The sequence below is a fragment of the Raphanus sativus genome, unplaced genomic scaffold, assembly GCF_000801105.2.
Source record: "Raphanus sativus cultivar WK10039 unplaced genomic scaffold, ASM80110v3 Scaffold0641, whole genome shotgun sequence".
Classification (NCBI taxonomy): domain Eukaryota; kingdom Viridiplantae; phylum Streptophyta; class Magnoliopsida; order Brassicales; family Brassicaceae; genus Raphanus; species Raphanus sativus.
The window spans coordinates 16,870-33,450 of record NW_026615958.1 but is presented as its reverse complement, the minus strand read 5'-3'; the positions used below and the strand labels follow the sequence as shown (position 1 = coordinate 33,450).

Sequence of the window (16,581 nt, the reverse complement as noted above, 5' to 3'; positions counted from 1 at the left end):
ATTTTTTTAAGCCACTCAATTATTAGTCACGTATTAACATTCAAAACATAATTATTCATGATTTTTTTCACAGGGAAGTCTCACAATAATACACCAGGAAGAGTTTCAGAATCTTTTGCTTGTGGAGTTTGTTAAGTGGACAGATATTCAAGAAAAGTTGAAGTCCAAAATACAGTCTCTGCTGTTATATTTTTCACTTCCAGAGATGGGTTTAGTTGGGATAGTAGTAACCACAAAGCACTTGTTAAACTGGAGTTTCTACACTGCGAGACTACTTTCTAAAATTTGAAAGCAACTGATTCTACTACTACTCCTACTACTGTTACAAGGCTAAAAAGGAACCTTCTATCCTCAACATCACGGTTGCTGCTGGTATCGATTGAATATGAATCTCTTGCAACCTTCTTCCTAAGCAGTGTTTTAAAACATGTTGAATATTCCTTCACGCGATCCAAGCCACGCCCCGTGAACAGTGCCACCTTTCAAGTCTCTTTGCCCTGTAAAATCCAACATTACAAAGTTTCTGATTCCACATAAGATTAAAAAAAAAAAGTCAAGAAGCAGGAGATAGGATCAGTGAGTAAGAAACTACCTTCAACAGAAGACCAACACACAATTGAAGGGACACTGTCAGATAATTTATTTTCAGACAGAAGTTGACCACATTTGATACTCCAAACGCGAGTGCAGCAGTCATCTCCTCCTGAAAACAAACATACAAATAAAAATTAACTCATATCATAACACACTAAAACCAAGACATTGCTTTCACTTCGGAGAAAGTAAGAACCAGCTCCTCTTTCCAAATCAAGCAAACCGGCTCCTAGGTTTGTATACCAATAGCTGCACGACTCCCACTTGTACTGCAATCAGCTGTCCACATGGTATACTCAGAGGAGACATTCCCTTGGAGGCTTCTCCAAGTGACTGTATAGGTTCCTCAGCAGTAAGACTTAAGATGTAAACCGACCGACCATCTTCACGCTGATCCTAGTGTAGTTATCCTGTTTTCTACTGTCAATATTTCACAAATGGGGGAGAACAAGAGAGAAAGGAAAAGTTAAAGACACATGTTCAAAGGATACAAGTACGTAATGACATGCGCTATGTATAAATAGCTTTAGGTTTTGGTTTTGACATTGTTCGATTCAAACCGGAAAAGTGTTTAATAAATAACACGTGTTACAAGAGAAGCTGAATAAGTGGTGAAAGAAGAGTCCCACATCGGTAAAGCGGAGAAGAGACGAGTTGTTTATATATGGGTAGAAAGCAGCAATGGTCACGACCTTACTTGAACAGGATCTGTTCTATAGGGGAGTACTTCTGTGTCTTTGATCTCTAAAGAGACAGGCCTTTAGAAACCTGATGATGAATAATGGCCGTGCGATTTGAGTGTGATTAACGGCTTACGAATCTCTTCGGAGTCTCCGCGCTGTAGAGGATCGCTACCTAGCCTGGTCTTGACCTTGCTAGGGGGTGGTCGCACGGCGGTCTGATAGGTCTTATCTTTTTTATCTTCCCTACAAGCTTTCGGAGACTTCTTATATTTTCACCCCATGTTCTTTTTTTATTCCATCCTCGAGCTTTCACATATGCATCGCGCGGTTTGGTAATCCGCCGTGAATGTTTGAATTAGTCTCGAATCTGAAAATTTCCGGTCCTTTAAAACCGGACGTCTACTAACCTATGATTTGTGGTTAACAGAAAACCGGCATCGTAACCGATCCGTGTCTCCTTTTTCCTTTTGCCATCATTAAGCTTTTAGTTTGCAGTGAGTGAAGAAGAAGCGAAGCAATGGAACCAATGACGCCAATCTCGTGTCCTACGACTCCTCGTTGGAACCAAGACAGGCCCTTCCTCACTGGCCGCTTCCACCAGGTTTCTCCTCCTTCTTTAGATCTTGTTTTTTTTTTTAGGATTTGTTCTATAATTCTCTCGAATCAAATTTGAATTTTCGACATTTGTTTTGTTTGTTTGGTAACTTTAGAAAAGCAAAAAGTTGTTAGCTTTTGACAAAATGGGTTTGTTTATTATCTCAGGAAACGAGGGCAAGCTCCAAACTTGGTGATTCAAAGCGGTTTACTTCAGACTCGTCTAGGTATTTCTGAATCTCTAATAACTGAAAGTTAATTGCTTTTATTTTCCATAAAATCACTAATCTTTATGTTTGTGTGTTTTGTCCAAATTCCGTTTGGTTTCAGCAATTCTGGAGTAGAACAGGCTATAGGCTGCTATGACACACCGGTTCAGGTTTGTGTTTTTTTTTGTCCTTTTTCTCTTCTTCTCTTGGCATAGACTTGAGTAATTGGTCTGAGGCTAAGGTTGGGACTTGGTGTCATCTCTTATGTTTACGTCTGTCTGTTCCAGTGACTTCATTTTTAACCTTTTTGGTGTGCAGGAACTTATTGTCATTGATGATCTCTTGTCTGCGTTGGTTGGGATTGAAGGGAGATATATATCAATTAAAAGATTCCACGGGAAGGAGGAGAGTGTAGCTTTCCAAGTTGATCCTTCTATGGATTTGGCATTACAGGCAAGTAGTACTCAACACACAAATAAAAATCGTTCTTCTTATCCCGGACACTTTCCTGTGATTAACCATGTTATTTAGAGATGCTACAAGAAATTAAACATTGTGAGTATATTCAAATTTTTGCAGGAATTGGCGAAAAGAATATTCCCTTTATGTGAATGCTTTCTGTTGATCGACCAATTTGTGGAGTCAAGCTCGCAGTTCAAGAACGGGCTAGTCAACCATGCATTTGCAGCTGCACTCAGGGCACTCCTCCTTGTATGTTAGTTTATATAGGTTGCTGCCTTTGTGGTACTTGTGATGCATTGTTCGTTGAGTTTTTTTTCTTTCCATTACCGTTTCATGTGGGGATTTTGCGAACTAGGATTATCAAGCTATGATTGCACAACTGGAACATCAATTTCGACTTGGAAGACTTTCTCTCCAAGGATTATGGTTTTACTGTCAGGTCTGTCTGTCTGTCACTCCTGACTGTTTATTTTTTTGTATAAATTCTGTAAAAAAGTGTGCTGATTGATTGTTTTTGTATCTCCTCAGCCCATGATGGGATCCATGCGGGCATTGGCTGCAGTAATTCAGCAGGCTTCGGCAAAGCATTTTGTGGGTTCTGGTGTGCTTAATCTTTTGCAGAGTCAGGTAGGTTCTTGCTTTGATTATAAAAAAAAAAACACCCTTTGAATTCTTTATTTTTTGTGTGTGCTGGAACTAGCTTTCTTATTACATCTCCTAATCTTGAAGTCTCTCATGCCTAGGCTAAAGCAATGGCTGGTGATAACTCAGTGAGGTCATTGTTAGAGAAAATGACCGAGTGTGCAAGCAATGCATACCTGAGCATATTGGAAAGGTTGATCATGTTTGCTTGATAACTCATACTATTCTTAGATCCATCGACTGACTTGAATTAGGTGTTTAATTAAGGTGGGTCTATGAAGGGATCATTGATGATCCGTATGGGGAGTTTTTCATTGCTGAGAACAGGTCTCTTAAAAAGGTACTTTGATTTTTACCTCTGATCGCCCTGCATAGTGATCAATTGGCTTGATCTTACAATTTCAAGTTTCTTTTCTATTTGTGCAGGAGAGCCTTAGTCAGGACTCTACGGCTAAATATTGGAGCCAAAGATACAGCCTCAAGGAGACTATTCCCGGCTTCCTTGCAAACATTGCTGCAACGATATTGACCACAGGGAAATATCTAAACGTTATGAGAGAATGTGGACACAATGTTCAGGTATGAATGAGTGTGGATGAATCTTTCTTGTAATTAAAGCAGTTAACAGTGTTTATGATACTAGATATGACATTGGTTTTTTTTTTTTTTACAGGTTCCCATCTCAGAGAGATCTAAGTTAACAATATTTGGTTCAAATCATCATTATCTTGAATGCATAAAGGCTGCTCACGAATTTGCCAGTAAAGAGCTTGTGACTCTCATCAAGGACAAGGTAATTAATTGTGTTATGATGACTGCTTCTTTTGATGTTATTCCGCGTAAATACACCTCTCTGATCATCAGTATATGATTCAGTATGACCTCATTGGAAGGCTTCGTTCTATAAAGCACTATCTTCTTCTCGACCAGGTATACTGTTTCTACTTGTGGATCTTCAGAGTTAATTATACTTTTCTAGGCATCAGTGTGATTGATATTTTATCACCTTTTTAATTCTAATTATTTTTCGTGTACTATAGGGTGATTTCTTGGTTCACTTTATGGACATTTCTCGAGATGAGCTCAACAAAAAAGTGCATGAAATATCTGTTGAAAAGTTGCAGGTACGTTCGCCCCGCTAGAGCATGATCAAAAATATTACACAAAGCTTGCTGCGCTTATCTAATTGTTTGGTTCTATACTTATTGTTTGGATTCTGAATGCATATGTATTATTTAGTCTTTGCTAGATCTTGCTCTACGTACTACAGCGGCTGCTGCAGATCCTCGCCACGAGGACTTGACTTGTTGTGTGGTGAGCAGTCAATTTGTCTTTTCCTGGATGATGTGATCAGTTTACCAAAATTTTGTACACGAGTTGTTCTCATATTGCATTTATAAGTTGTTCTCATATTGCATTCATATCTTAGGATCGAGCTTCATTGCTTACGACTTTGGGAATGCACAAGGACCCTGATAGCAATAGTAGTATAGAGGACCCAATGAGCATCACTGGTCTAGAGACATTTTCCTTGAGCTACAAGGTCTGCTTTTCTCTCTTGCCTTGTCTGTAGTTTCATCAGTCATACTTCTATCACTTATTTGCAAATGGAGATTACGTTAGCTACTCAAGTGTTTGATGTGTTGATCGTGGCTGTGTGTTTCAGGTTCAGTGGCCATTATCTATTGTCATATCAAAGAAGGCCTTGTCAAAGTACCAGTTGATTTTCCGCTTTCTTTTTCACTGCAAGCATGTGGAACGCCAGCTTTGTGGTGCTTGGCAGATACATCAAGTATGAACTGATATTATATTGGCAGCTTGGGAATTTTTTTTTGTTTCTAACGAAACCTTTTAAATCTATTTGCTTCTCTAACAAACTGCTATGTACTTCTACAGGGGATTCGGTCTATGAACTCTAACGGTACAGCAATTCGTAGATCATCACTTCTCTGTCGTAGCATGCTTAAATTCATCAGTAGCCTTCTACATTATCTTACTTTCGAGGCAAGTCGTCAACTTTTTCTTTTTGTGTTTGTTTAAACTTTTATGTTTGCTAATATAATGGAATAATGGAACAGTTGACAGAAATCACACCAAGTTTAATCTGGTACAATTAGTTATGACATGATTTGAGTGGTTCCATTTAGCGCATTTTTGTTTTGCTCTCCAATTTCTTCCAGTGTTTCATTTGCTTGCATTTATGTGGAATGATTTTTCAGGTTCTCGAACCAAATTGGCATGTGATGCATGATAGACTACAATCCACAAAGAGTGTAGATGAGGTAAGTGTAGGAATCTGCTTTGTTATAGTTCCAGGAAAAATATTGCTTCATTGAAACAATGTGCCTTCATCTTACAGGTGATACAGCATCACGACTTCTTTCTTGATAAATGTCTGAGAGGATGCTTGCTTCTTTTACCTGATGTCCTCAAGGTTTGTTGCTGTTCTAGTCAATGTTTTCTTTTCTTACGATCAATCTAATGCTGTACTTCTCTACATAGTAGAAAATTTGGAATGCAGTAGTAACAGGGTGGTGTTTTTTTGGTATTTAAACTCTTCTCCACTGATGTTGCAGAAAATGGAGAAGTTGAAATCGGTGTGCCTGCAATATGCTGCAGCTACACAGTGGCTGATATCATCGTCCATCGACATCAATAGCCAGTCTCATTCCCAGAAAACAATGATAAGAGACGCAACCGTCACAGAGTCCATATTGTAAGTAGTAACCAGGAACTGTTTCTTTATTCTCTTGGTGAATCATTTGATATCTTTACTGTTTTACTGTATTGTTCTAATATGTGGGTTACACGTTTTACCAGCAATTTCGAAAGGGAGTTCAACTCGGAGTTGCAGAGCTTAGGACCAGTCTTGAGCAAAGGCTCTCAGGCTGAGCCATACTTGACTCATCTCTCCCAGTGGATCCTTGGTGTTTCAAAAGAATGAGTGTGAGACTTTTACTAAAACAAACTCGGGCTTTCGATTTTTTTCTAATGTTCTTCGACTTCTGTCAAATATATTAATTAAGGTTGAAGTTATTATGAGATGTGAGCGTGTTTAGTCTTTTGTTGTCACACTGTTTTTGTGAATTTCTCAAGCTCTGCTAAAGCTTTGAATTCAAGTACTTTCTCTGAGAAATTATCTGTGGATCTTCAAATTTGTAACTCAAAAGTAATTTTAGTGGAGCTTCTTTACAATGCATTAATCTCTTCACCACAAATCCAGATGCATCTGTTTTGCTGGTTAATATACAATAAACATAATCCATTTATAAGAAAAATCCAAAAAGAGAAAACACTCTGGACAAAAGTACATATAAGTTTCAGAAGGTAAAAAAAGTTGAGTTTGCTTCAGCAGTTGATGCCACACATGGAAGTGTCAGGTCCTTTGGTCTTCATCACAAAAGGATCAATTCTAACCCAAAGCAAAGAGAAGATAGACGCCAACAAAATCGACCAAATCACCACAATGGTTGGTGTTCTGTTCTGTCTTCCCATCAGACCTTTGAGGAATGGGTAAAGATGAACAATCACCCAAAAGGAGAAGAAGAGTTTACCAAACAGAGGTCCCCAAGACTGATACCCATTGTTGATGGCATCCGAGATGCCTGCAACGACGCCAACAATGTTTATGATGAGGACTGTTGTTGGAGGGATAAGCAGAGTCGTCCATTTGAACGCGTAAAGTTCTCCAAAGTCATCGTCATCTGTAGCCTTTGATGTGACTGTGAAGTTTGTGTCAATGCCTGCCAAGATTTTGAGGAGACCTTGGACAACCGCAAAGAGATGAGCTGAGATTCCTCCAATAACCCAGAACTGCTCGTTTCTCCACCATTCCTCGATGCTCACTCCGCTCCATCTCAGTTCCAAGATTCCCGTTGCAATGATAGACCCGAACAATGCGATGAAGAAGAGACTAGCAAATGTGCTTATCTGAAGGAAAAGAAAAATGGGAAAACAGAGAGTTAGCAAAGCTAATGCAGCTTTTTAAAACACTTCTATCAGATGAGTTACTAACCGGTGGCATGATGAATTTGTCGGTAAGGAGACAGATGGCTGGAAGAATACAGTAGGCAAGTAGTGGAATTGATGTGAACGGGTAGATTGTTGTGTTGGCGTAAGCGAAACGCTCAAGCCATTTGAGTTTGCCACCTTTGTAGCCATACCAGAGAGGGCTGTGCCGGCTGAAAAAGATTTCAACAGACCCCAGTGCCCAACGCAAAACCTGGTTTAACCTGTCTGATAGATTGATAGGAGCTGAACCTTTGAATGCAGCTCTCTTTGGCATGCAGTAAATAGATCTCCAGCCACGGCAATGCATTTTGAAACCCGTCAAAATATCCTCAGTGATAGAGCCATAGATCCAACCCAGCTGCATTTCAGAGATACACAAAAGTTTGTTAACAATGGCCAGTTTCGAAATCATTAACGAGAAGGGGCTACTAAACGGGTTCAGTATTATTACCTCAGTTCCCCACTCAGTCTTGTCTTCGTAACCGCAGCTTATGACATGGATTGCCTCCTTAAGGAGCACTGCAGGACTTGATGACGGAGGAACTCCACCATCTTCCATCAAAGTCGAGGTTACAAAGATGGATGATTGCCCAAACTTTTGCTCAAAGTTCATCTCAGACATTAGATGCTCCTTATCACCCTCTGCTCCTGCAAATAAACACTATCAGATCTGCAAGATTCCCATATATACTAAACCTATTTCAAGATTTGGAGCCATATTATAAGTTTATTGGGATAGTTTACCACCAAGGGATGCTATGTCGCCATTCGACTCATGCTTGGACTTTCTCCGGCGCCCAAAACAAGGACAACAACCACAGCTTATCATCTTGGGACGTTTAGGACCCTTTGGTGGTTCATAACCATACAGAGCTTGTCGTTTGAAAACACACCCAGTACCAACGTAAACTGGACCTTGGATTCCATCTAGACCTTTCATATTGATCTGTAACAAACACACAAGAGGGTAAGAAAGATGGTTTATTTATCTCATAGATCAGAAGTTGAAGAAAATGTAGATTGCGTCTTACATCAAAAAAGACTGTATTTCTGTTGGCGTAACGATCGTGCCTGTCAATACCATCGAACCTTTGAGGGAACTGAACATAGCAGACCTTCTTTCCAATCTGAGGATCCATCAAAAAGCACATTGCTTCCCTCACGGCCTTGCTGTTGTTAACGTAGTGATCACAGTCCAAATTCAGCATGAATGGGGCATTTGTGAGTACACCTGCTACTCGAACCTGGCAGAAGTATCGATAAGAAAGCGTAAGTTATGTCATGCTAGGCCCATGATTCAGAGATAATTTTTTTTGTTTGGTCCAAGGCAGAGAGAGAAAGTACCAGGGCGTTCATGGCACCAGCTTTCTTGTGGTGCTGAAAACCAGGCCGCTTCTCACGTGACACGTACACAAGCCGAGGGAGCTCGTTTCCTTCGACATCAAATCCACCGTTGCTACCGAGGAAGACTTGGATCATACCTGGATGGTCCTTCGTGTTGTTCCCTGGCCATGGCGTTCCATCTGGCATGATCCAACCTTCCAGAGGAGCCTTTGAGGCTTTCGCCACAAGAGCATTGATCCTCACCTTGAACTCCTCATACTCTCTCTGCCAGAAATCAAAATACCGAGTGGAATTAGATTATAGTGAGTGATGATATAACTTGATTTCAAGTGATAGACACTGACCTTCATGGCTCGGCGCTCCTTAACGAACGTTGGCTGGACTTTGTCCTTAAGATAATCAATTTTCAACGTGAAGTACATCTCCGGTGCCCTTGGCTCTATGGAGAATTTCTTGCAGAAGGGAACCCATTTTCTTGCAAACTCAGCAGTTTCTGCGAGAGAGTCGAATGTGAGCATGGAAGCACCATCGTCAGAGACGTAGCAGGAGATCTTCTCAACTGGGTAGTCCATGGCCAAGATTGACAGCACAGTGTTTGATGTGACGAGAGGAGGCTCCTTCATCGGGTCCACCGTACTGACAAAGACATCTACAGGAGCAAGCATGTTCGGTTCACCTTCTCTCTCGTATCTGTATAAAACAAAAAAATATTTGAACCAAAACTCCAACTTCATAGATTTTAAGGCTTCTACTTGAAAATTTGTGGATTATACCTGAGGGAGAGACGATCTAGATATGTCTCACGATCAATGGGGAACCACTTGGGAAACTGATCAAGAATCCAAGAGACAGCGAACCAGATTTCACAGATCACAGAGGTCAGCCATAATCCCAGAGCATCGTGCACGGGGTTCAAGAGCCTATACCGTAAGAAAACTGCTAGAATGACAAGCCTAGCAACGATGACCATACGGTATGGATTGATCTTGCTTGATGCAATGGGCACTTTCCGCGAGAGTGGCTGACGCGCCTCGTCGATCCTGCATCCATTTCAAAACAAAATTCAAAAGATAGTAAGCATGAATACGAATCATCAAAAACTGAAAGTATTAGACAAATGTTTGAGGAGGTATTACAGTCCCATCTCAGGATCATCATCTGGTTCTGGTCCAAGATTTCCTTGCTGGAGCTTCCAGTCATCCATTCTTTCCCGCCATCCTCCTTCCTTCTTGTCATCCCATCTCTCGCTCCCTACCAAAATAAAAAGAAAAGTGTTGTCAGAAACCTCTACTTCATTTGCTTTTTCGCTTGTATCAACATTTTATATGTCGTTGAAATTTTCTAAAAGAAGTAGCTCTTTCTCAATCAAACAAGACTCTGCTGATGACTTTCATATAACAATGTTAAGAGCCTGAAGCCCTTTTTACAAATCTATGTCCCTATCTACTACCAAACTGTTCAATACCTAGCTGGCATGCCTCATAACTTTGTTTTTAGCATGATAACTGACCCCAATGATCACGGTGAGACGTCTGCGTTATTTTCTTACATGTAAGTTATCGTTTCCAACAGAAATCCTTCTATTTGCACAAACACATATTATGAATATATGTGCTATTACGCGTTTACAGAGGACAATTAGCAGAGAGACTCACCAGCTTCAGATGATGCGTATGGATGCACACGCTTATGGAGCCCATGTTCTCCATTCACATACCCTCCTCCAACTGGAAATTCACCACTTACCTGCAGAAATCCAAAAGATTAACAAAAACTACACAAACTTGATCTTATTTATGTTTTGTATAAGTAAGAAAAAAAGAATCATATAAAAAGCATATATAGTTGTACATGTCTACTGTGTCCACCAGCTATAACAGGCGGGAATCTTCCGTTCTCATCATCCTCAGGGCCTCTTCCATAGCTCATTTTCCCATAAAGCATGGACTCAGCAGACTGCTTCTGCTTGTCTTGCCCATCATCGATATTAAACTCGTCCTCAATATCATCAATATCCTCTTCATCCTCATCCCCTTCCACTCTTGGACTTCCTTTAGAAACCAAAAGAGAAAAAAAAAGAAAAGATTAGCTTTCTGTTCCGTTCAGGCATTTCGTCGAACAAGATACGAGCAGACACCTCTGAGACGCTTGTAACGAGTCTTGCACTGAGGACAGTTCTGTGACCCTTCTCTTCTCTCGTACTCGTAGCAAGGCCTGCACGCTGGAAAACCACACTCGTTGCAAGCCACGAACAAGTCTCCTTCAACTGTCAGACCAATCTGATCTCCGCATATCTCACACACTTGTCCGTCTAGGTTCTTTAGAGGCTTTGGCTGTAATAATTAATTAAAAAATAACACAGAAAATTAATTTGGAAGTTTTTTTTTTTTTGAGAAAGGGCCTTCTAATTTTGGAAGATTATGTCAACAAATCATTTTTATTCTATAGTTCTAAAAACATTATTAACATGTTACAACTCGATTTCTTTGTTCTCTAAATATATTTTTGTTGTTACAGTAATTATATAATACTCTTAATTAAAATATTCTTGCAAATCAAAATATATAGTTAGCAAAATTCAAGAAAAAATAATAACAATTATTAAATAGTAAACAATTCAAAATCCACCACTAATGATTCTCAAATTTTAGCCTTTGTGAATCTTCTACTAAATATATTTTTGTGGTTACAATAATCATATAAAATCCTAAATAATCGACTAACTAAAATATTCTTGCAAATCAAACTATATAGTTATCAAAATTCAAGAAAATAATAAAATTTAGATAAATAGTAAACCATTAAATCCAACACTATTCTACATGTTATAATGATTCCGAACTTAAAGCATTTGTGAATCTTCTAGTTACTTAAAATGGAGTTAATTATTTGTATTTTTTTTTTTTTTTTTGGTATCTCTGGTGTCTGGGCAGCCACTTTCCCAAATATCCCCGAAGGGGTCCAGCGCCCCAGCAGTAAAGATGTTAAATCGCTGTGGCCGGGTTTCGAAGCTGGGTGGCGGGCACCTCAGCCGAGGTTCCATTACCACCAGGCTACAAAGCCCGGTTATTATTTGTATTTTTTTGATCAAAGAAGTATTTGTATTAAATTAATGTCAGTCAGACAATATATATTTTACCTCTTCGTGGTTGTGAATGACGACAAGTTCATTACGGTTATGCGAACCGGCGACAAGACCGGCGCTGGCTTCCATAGCGGTGAAATCGGCAGTGAGAGAAAGCAAAAATCGTAGCTATGACATTCAGTGTAAGAGGAAGGAGATGGTTTTTATCAATGAAACCCTTTTGTGTTTCTCTCTCTGTATGGTACGTAGTTTGTTGTAGAGTCTCCATTGCCTTCAAGCTAAGATTTCATTTTTATATTAAATTTTATATAATATAGTTTTCATGCAACAAACTCACTAGCATTTTTTAGCTGGTATGTCTTCCTTTCATCGTTGCGGATTTCTTAAGCTTCATGACTCTCATTCCTTCTACTGTCCTAATCTCTTTTCCACTTACTTACTTTGTTGACTAAATCTGTATAATGATAATAATAGTTTTTAAATTGAAATTAGTTAGAAGATTTGGTGAGTGGAGAGTGCAAGCCAAGTTACGTTCCATGTCCCCAAAGTAAAAGCTCACAAGTCGCGAATTATATCTAATCCAATTTTTAGCCCAGCACAAACTCGGCCTCTTTCTACTGTAAATAAAAGTCCATAATCAAATTTGATTGTTACCAAAAATATTCTATGAAGTGAAGATCCCAAAAATGCTTGCATGAAGCCCAGAAATTCAAATCGAAACCAGATTTGGGTCCATTGGAGTGGCGAAAACAAACCTTGTTGGGCTTTTTTTCCGAGTAACTAATAGCATCCTTAGAAATAGATCTTTGGTTGATAATGACTTCCTATTTGACCCCGGCTAATGTACCTCCTTTCCACCAGCAGGCTATCTGGGCCCAGTTTTACGAGGATTACTTTTGCAGCTAAATAATTGAGCTGCCTGTTACTATATCTATGTCACCAACCCGTGATTTGCATTTAGCATTTAGCAATGTCAAAAATCTTTTGTACTGCCTTTAGTGATCGTCGATTAGCTGATCATTTTGGAGGGAAGCTTCATTTGGGTTAACATGCTGATCCGCGACAAATTAGCAGAGCTTCAGGTAATAACAAACAATATGATTTTCTGCTTTAATTTTAGTGTGTTCTTTCTCAGTATAGACTGTGTAGTTATATCCTCTCTGTTTTCTTCAGGAGGAAAAGAACAAAGTTCACAAACGGTCGAAAAAGGAGGTTCACTTTCCTAAAGCTTTTAGATGAAAAACTACTAACCTCAGATCAAAGGAGAGGAGCAGAGAGCGAGAATCAAGTAAAGAAAGAGACAGGGGAGATAGCCGTGGCCGTGGAAGAGATATTGACCGTAGGTAACTCGAAGAAAGCAGTCTTATTATTTACTGGTTGCATCTAAAATATATATGTTTTTAACTATGTTTACAGACCCCATGACAGCTATTAAGACTGCTGGAGATAGTTGCAGCAAGTTTAAGAAGTTTTTAGAGATGCGTCTAGAATCAATCTGAAGTTACTAACACTTTTGTTTTTCTTATGTGTTCAAGATTTGTGAGATTGTAAAGTTGCTTAGTTTTCAAGAGGAGTTTCTTGTAATGTTCTAACCTTTTTATATCTGTTGAGTAGAAGATTGTGGCGATGGAATATAAACTTCAGAATTTAATTAGCTTTTCGTTCAAAGCTTCTTTCTCTATAGAAGGAATATAAAGTTGAGAATCACTCCAAAGGAAGCTGTTTAATCTTGAAATAGCATGTAACATTTACATTATTACTCTTGAATCAAATCTGTCTAGTTTGATTCCACTAATGATTTGATAAGAGAAAACACTCCTAGTAGATCGTACTTATGTTTATGCAAATAGCAAATAAGCCATCACGTATAAAATGTATAAAAATGAAAGAAAATAGAAACTGAAGAACAAAATACTGTTTAGATGATCCTTACAAAAACATGAGATTCTCTACCAGGTTAGATGAGAGATACTCTACATGATAGCCCATATCCTCTGTTGTGTTTCCAAGTATATGAACTGTTTGCTCACTACTTGTCTTCAAATCATAACAGGCAAGGTTAAATACTGATGCATGCAAAAAATGTGGTGAGGTTATAATCTCACCCGTGTCAGTCACAGTGGATCGAGACTTTCCATACCAGTTTAAAGCCGGGATTGTTGTAGATAAAACAAAAAATTTCGTCGACCATTCCTCCTTAGCAGCATCTTCTAATACACACAATCGAACGTCATTTGCAACGAAGAAGAGGACAGCTAGCTTTTCCTCGTAGCTTATCAACTTTGAAGACTCACTGTGCATAAAAATACTACTAGTACTAAGAGCAAGTGCAACGCTGGTTTCGAGCGGCACGATTTCCAACCATTATTTTATTAATTTTTTTTCCTTTTCTCATCTATTTAAAAAAAAAAAAAAAAATTAATCGTGGGCCGCCACGTGTCGTGGGGCCCGCGACACAGTAACGGATTCTACGAAAATCAATCCTTAGCGAAGGATTTTTCGCTCATAATCTGGACACAAAAACCAAACACAACAATATTTTAATATTTTTTTTCTAAAAGTTCGCGTTAAGGATTTGGTAAAAGTCTGCGTTGCACCTGGTCTAATAGGTCCTTTGATATAAGAAAGTTTTTCTGACCTAACATCAAAACTCTCGATTGTCAAGTCATTCATCCATGTATCAGTACTGAAAGCTTGATAATACAAAACACCACTTATACACAGATCTTGTCCGAAAGGAACCTGAGAAATAATATTGTTTTCAATTTTCTTCCAAGAGTTCTCCGTTCCCAGTGTCAAAACCCGAAACTCCTTGACTATATTGCGCGTACCTCCTAACATGGCGCACAACACTTTATAAGCATTCTCGATGGGATCATGACCCAAGTGGTAGCGTATGGGTCTCCTCCATGTATCGATCTCGGGCAAGGCAATGGATCGTCTAGTGCAAGGGTTATATATAACAAGTCTAGTGGCTTGTGCATAGCATATCAAACCGTGGACAGAAGGAGAAACGGTGGACCATTGTGGAGAGTGGCAACTCACGTGGAAAGTGGTAAAAGAAGATGATTCATTCGTTTTTGGGGAAAAACCAGCCGGCTGCAGTATCCATGTCTGAACAAGAAGAGGAGACATTTCGGTCTAGTCAAAGACACACCCATGAATAACTTCATAGACTGCGGATGGTGGAAGACCATAGCTTAGATACGGAAAGGAACCGGATTAGGGTTTTAACCGGCAACCGTTTGAGTATCTCCATCACGAGATCAACCGGAAGAGAATCTGACTTCACGTTGGTAACCTTCATCGTTTGTGTTTCCATGGCGGAGAGAAGAAAACGAATGAACACCTTTTTTTTTTTGAGTTCTGCCTTCTTCTTTGTATACATCCAACAAGGGTAAAACCCTAGAGGATTGTAAACGTGCTGCCGTTTTAAAATTGTAAATCGAGGAAAGGTTGAAGTTTTCAGGGTTTTCTAAAGTAAAGTTAGTAAATACGATTTTTAAAAACAACCAATCCAATACATAACAAATCTACAGTAATATCTATAGTATACATAATCTTAGCTACTATAAGTTTTAGAACCTGAATCTCTTAGACTTTTGACAAGATTGGATTATTAGATAACAAGCCATTCCATCTCCCTGTATAATAATACTAAGGACTCTTTTCTTCAGGAAAATACGATATTCAATAAAAATTAATACACATCTAATTTAAGATATTGCATAAACACTAAAATCGATAAGTTTCCGAGCAATGTTTTACTTCGCTTAACATCTGGTGGTTCAGTTATAGCGACAGAGCCAGACCATCCCAAGCATGTATAGCAGCTTGAATCTACTTTTTATTAAATATCTGTGGAGCTGCGATGCAGGTAAATCTACATCATGGACTTGGATGTACTACAGAAGACTCTTACACTTGACTGGTAAATGAGACCAGTTTGGACAGATACTCGGCAAAGCTCACTTGGGAGATGCTTCGCCAACGTGCACCTCTGCAAAGTTGGGCACCAAGCGTCTGGTTCAAGGAAGCTATCCCAAGACATGTCTTCCTAATGTGGCGGGCACTGGGCACAGCTAGATAGACTGCCTACTCGAGCTCGTCTTGCTTCATGGGGCATAAACACTCCTACGTTGTGTTGTCTATGTGACTCCTACACTGAGAACATGGCTCACATCTTCCTTCACCATGAGTGGAGCTCAGATCTAGAGCTGTCAAATGGTCTGTCCATGGGCCAAATGGGCTTGACCAAATGGACCATTTGAGATATGGGCAATAATGGGTGGTCCAATATGGACAATGGTCCAAAAAGTGTCCAAGACCAATAAAGACCAAGACCAATGGTCAAGCCCATGGGTACCCAATATATTTTTATTTGTATTCAATTTCATTTATATGTTTATTTATTTGTACTCATTTAAATATATAAACTCTCATAAAAGTTGTAATTTATTTATTTATACTTATTTAAATTTATAAAATCTGTAATTATTTGTTTGTACTTATTTAAATTTTATAAAATCTGTAAAATGAGAACAATGAGTATGAAACAATGAAACTAGTGAGTTTAAAAGTTTGAAACAATGAAAAAAATGAGTAAACAATAGAAAGCAATGAGTAAACGTTCATGCCAAACCAATGAGTTTAAAAGTTTCAATCTTCATTATTTTGCAAGTGGAGCCAAACAGCTTCACAGCAACCTTGAATCCTTGATCATCCTGCATTACAAACAGCACAAACAGCACAAGATATCAAGTTTTATAACAAGCCATCAAGTCATATAACGATTCAGTACATCAAGTCATCAAGTCATATAACAATTCAAGTCATTTAACAAGACATAGACATCAAGTTCATTGCACATAACGATTCATATCAAAGTCATAAACACAAGACATCAAGACATCAAGTCATCAAGTTCCAATAACTCTTTTCTGTTAGACAACATCAA

The 16,581-nt window shown here is 38.9% G+C and overlaps 2 protein-coding genes, 1 long non-coding RNA gene and 1 other non-coding gene across 7 annotated transcripts; 3 read left to right on the top strand and 1 right to left on the bottom strand.

Annotated features, from left to right (window-relative positions):
• The first annotated feature begins 1,263 nt into the window (after nt 1-1,263).
• Nucleotides 1,264-6,263, top strand: LOC108829359 (gamma-tubulin complex component 2). Its single transcript, XM_056997421.1, has 21 exons — nt 1,264-1,878; nt 2,040-2,098; nt 2,202-2,250; nt 2,399-2,533; nt 2,660-2,791; nt 2,898-2,981; nt 3,071-3,169; nt 3,286-3,377; nt 3,452-3,524; nt 3,611-3,763; nt 3,858-3,977; nt 4,061-4,114; nt 4,225-4,308; nt 4,424-4,498; nt 4,614-4,727; nt 4,851-4,976; nt 5,081-5,188; nt 5,404-5,466; nt 5,544-5,618; nt 5,761-5,900; nt 6,005-6,263. Exons 1-21 carry the CDS (start codon nt 1,795-1,797, stop codon nt 6,126-6,128), a joined length of 2,043 nt encoding a protein of 680 aa, XP_056853401.1. The 5' UTR covers nt 1,264-1,794; the 3' UTR covers nt 6,129-6,263.
• On the top strand, nt 1,282-1,502 carry LOC130502659 (small nucleolar RNA U3). The gene has a single exon (XR_008940369.1). It is a non-coding gene; the product is annotated as a small nucleolar RNA U3 (small nucleolar RNA).
• Nucleotides 6,264-6,390: 127 nt separating the features above from the next.
• On the bottom strand, nt 6,391-11,837 carry LOC108829362 (cellulose synthase A catalytic subunit 7 [UDP-forming]). 2 transcript variants are annotated; one of them, XM_056997420.1, is made up of 13 exons: nt 11,679-11,837; nt 10,677-10,872; nt 10,391-10,590; nt 10,195-10,285; nt 9,676-9,790; nt 9,313-9,579; nt 8,884-9,229; nt 8,540-8,803; nt 8,227-8,439; nt 7,940-8,141; nt 7,647-7,837; nt 7,200-7,553; nt 6,391-7,114 (listed from the first exon to the last, which is right to left on the bottom strand). In XM_056997420.1, the coding sequence occupies exons 1-13, from the start codon at nt 11,751-11,753 to the stop codon at nt 6,533-6,535; spliced, it is 3,096 nt and encodes a 1,031-aa protein (XP_056853400.1). In that variant the 5' UTR covers nt 11,754-11,837; the 3' UTR covers nt 6,391-6,532. The 2 variants fall into 2 exon arrangements, with proteins under 2 accessions (XP_056853400.1, XP_056853399.1); XM_056997419.1 differs by having other exon boundaries at nt 7,647-7,843; nt 11,679-11,784.
• Nucleotides 11,838-12,467: 630 nt separating this feature from the next.
• Nucleotides 12,468-13,278, top strand: LOC108836480 (uncharacterized). 3 transcript variants are annotated; one of them, XR_001947152.2, is made up of 3 exons: nt 12,551-12,706; nt 12,798-12,963; nt 13,041-13,278. It is a non-coding gene; the product is annotated as an uncharacterized LOC108836480 (long non-coding RNA). The 3 variants fall into 3 exon arrangements; XR_001947151.2 differs by having other exon boundaries at nt 12,798-12,967; XR_001947150.2 differs by having other exon boundaries at nt 12,468-12,706; nt 12,798-13,278.
• Nucleotides 13,279-16,581: the final 3,303 nt, after the last annotated feature.

What these genes read in the sequence shown, in the direction of transcription:
- LOC108829359 (XM_056997421.1), top strand. Translation starts at nt 1,795, where the DNA reads ATGGAACCAATGACGCCAATCTCGTGTCCTACGACTCCTCGTTGGAAC. An exon ending in GATTATGGTTTTACTGTCAG is followed by an intron (nt 2,982 to 3,070) that starts GTCTGTCTGTCT and finishes GTATCTCCTCAG; the next exon opens with CCCATGATGGGATCCATGCG. An exon ending in TATCTGTTGAAAAGTTGCAG is followed by an intron (nt 4,309 to 4,423) that starts GTACGTTCGCCC and finishes TGTATTATTTAG; the next exon opens with TCTTTGCTAGATCTTGCTCT.
- LOC108829362 (XM_056997419.1), bottom strand. Translation starts at nt 11,753, where the DNA reads ATGGAAGCCAGCGCCGGTCTTGTCGCCGGTTCGCATAACCGTAATGAA. An exon ending in CTGGTGCCATGAACGCCCTG is followed by an intron (nt 8,440 to 8,539) that starts GTACTTTCTCTC and finishes TACTTCTGCCAG; the next exon opens with GTTCGAGTAGCAGGTGTACT. An exon ending in ACAAATTCATCATGCCACCG is followed by an intron (nt 7,115 to 7,199) that starts GTTAGTAACTCA and finishes CTTTTCCTTCAG; the next exon opens with ATAAGCACATTTGCTAGTCT.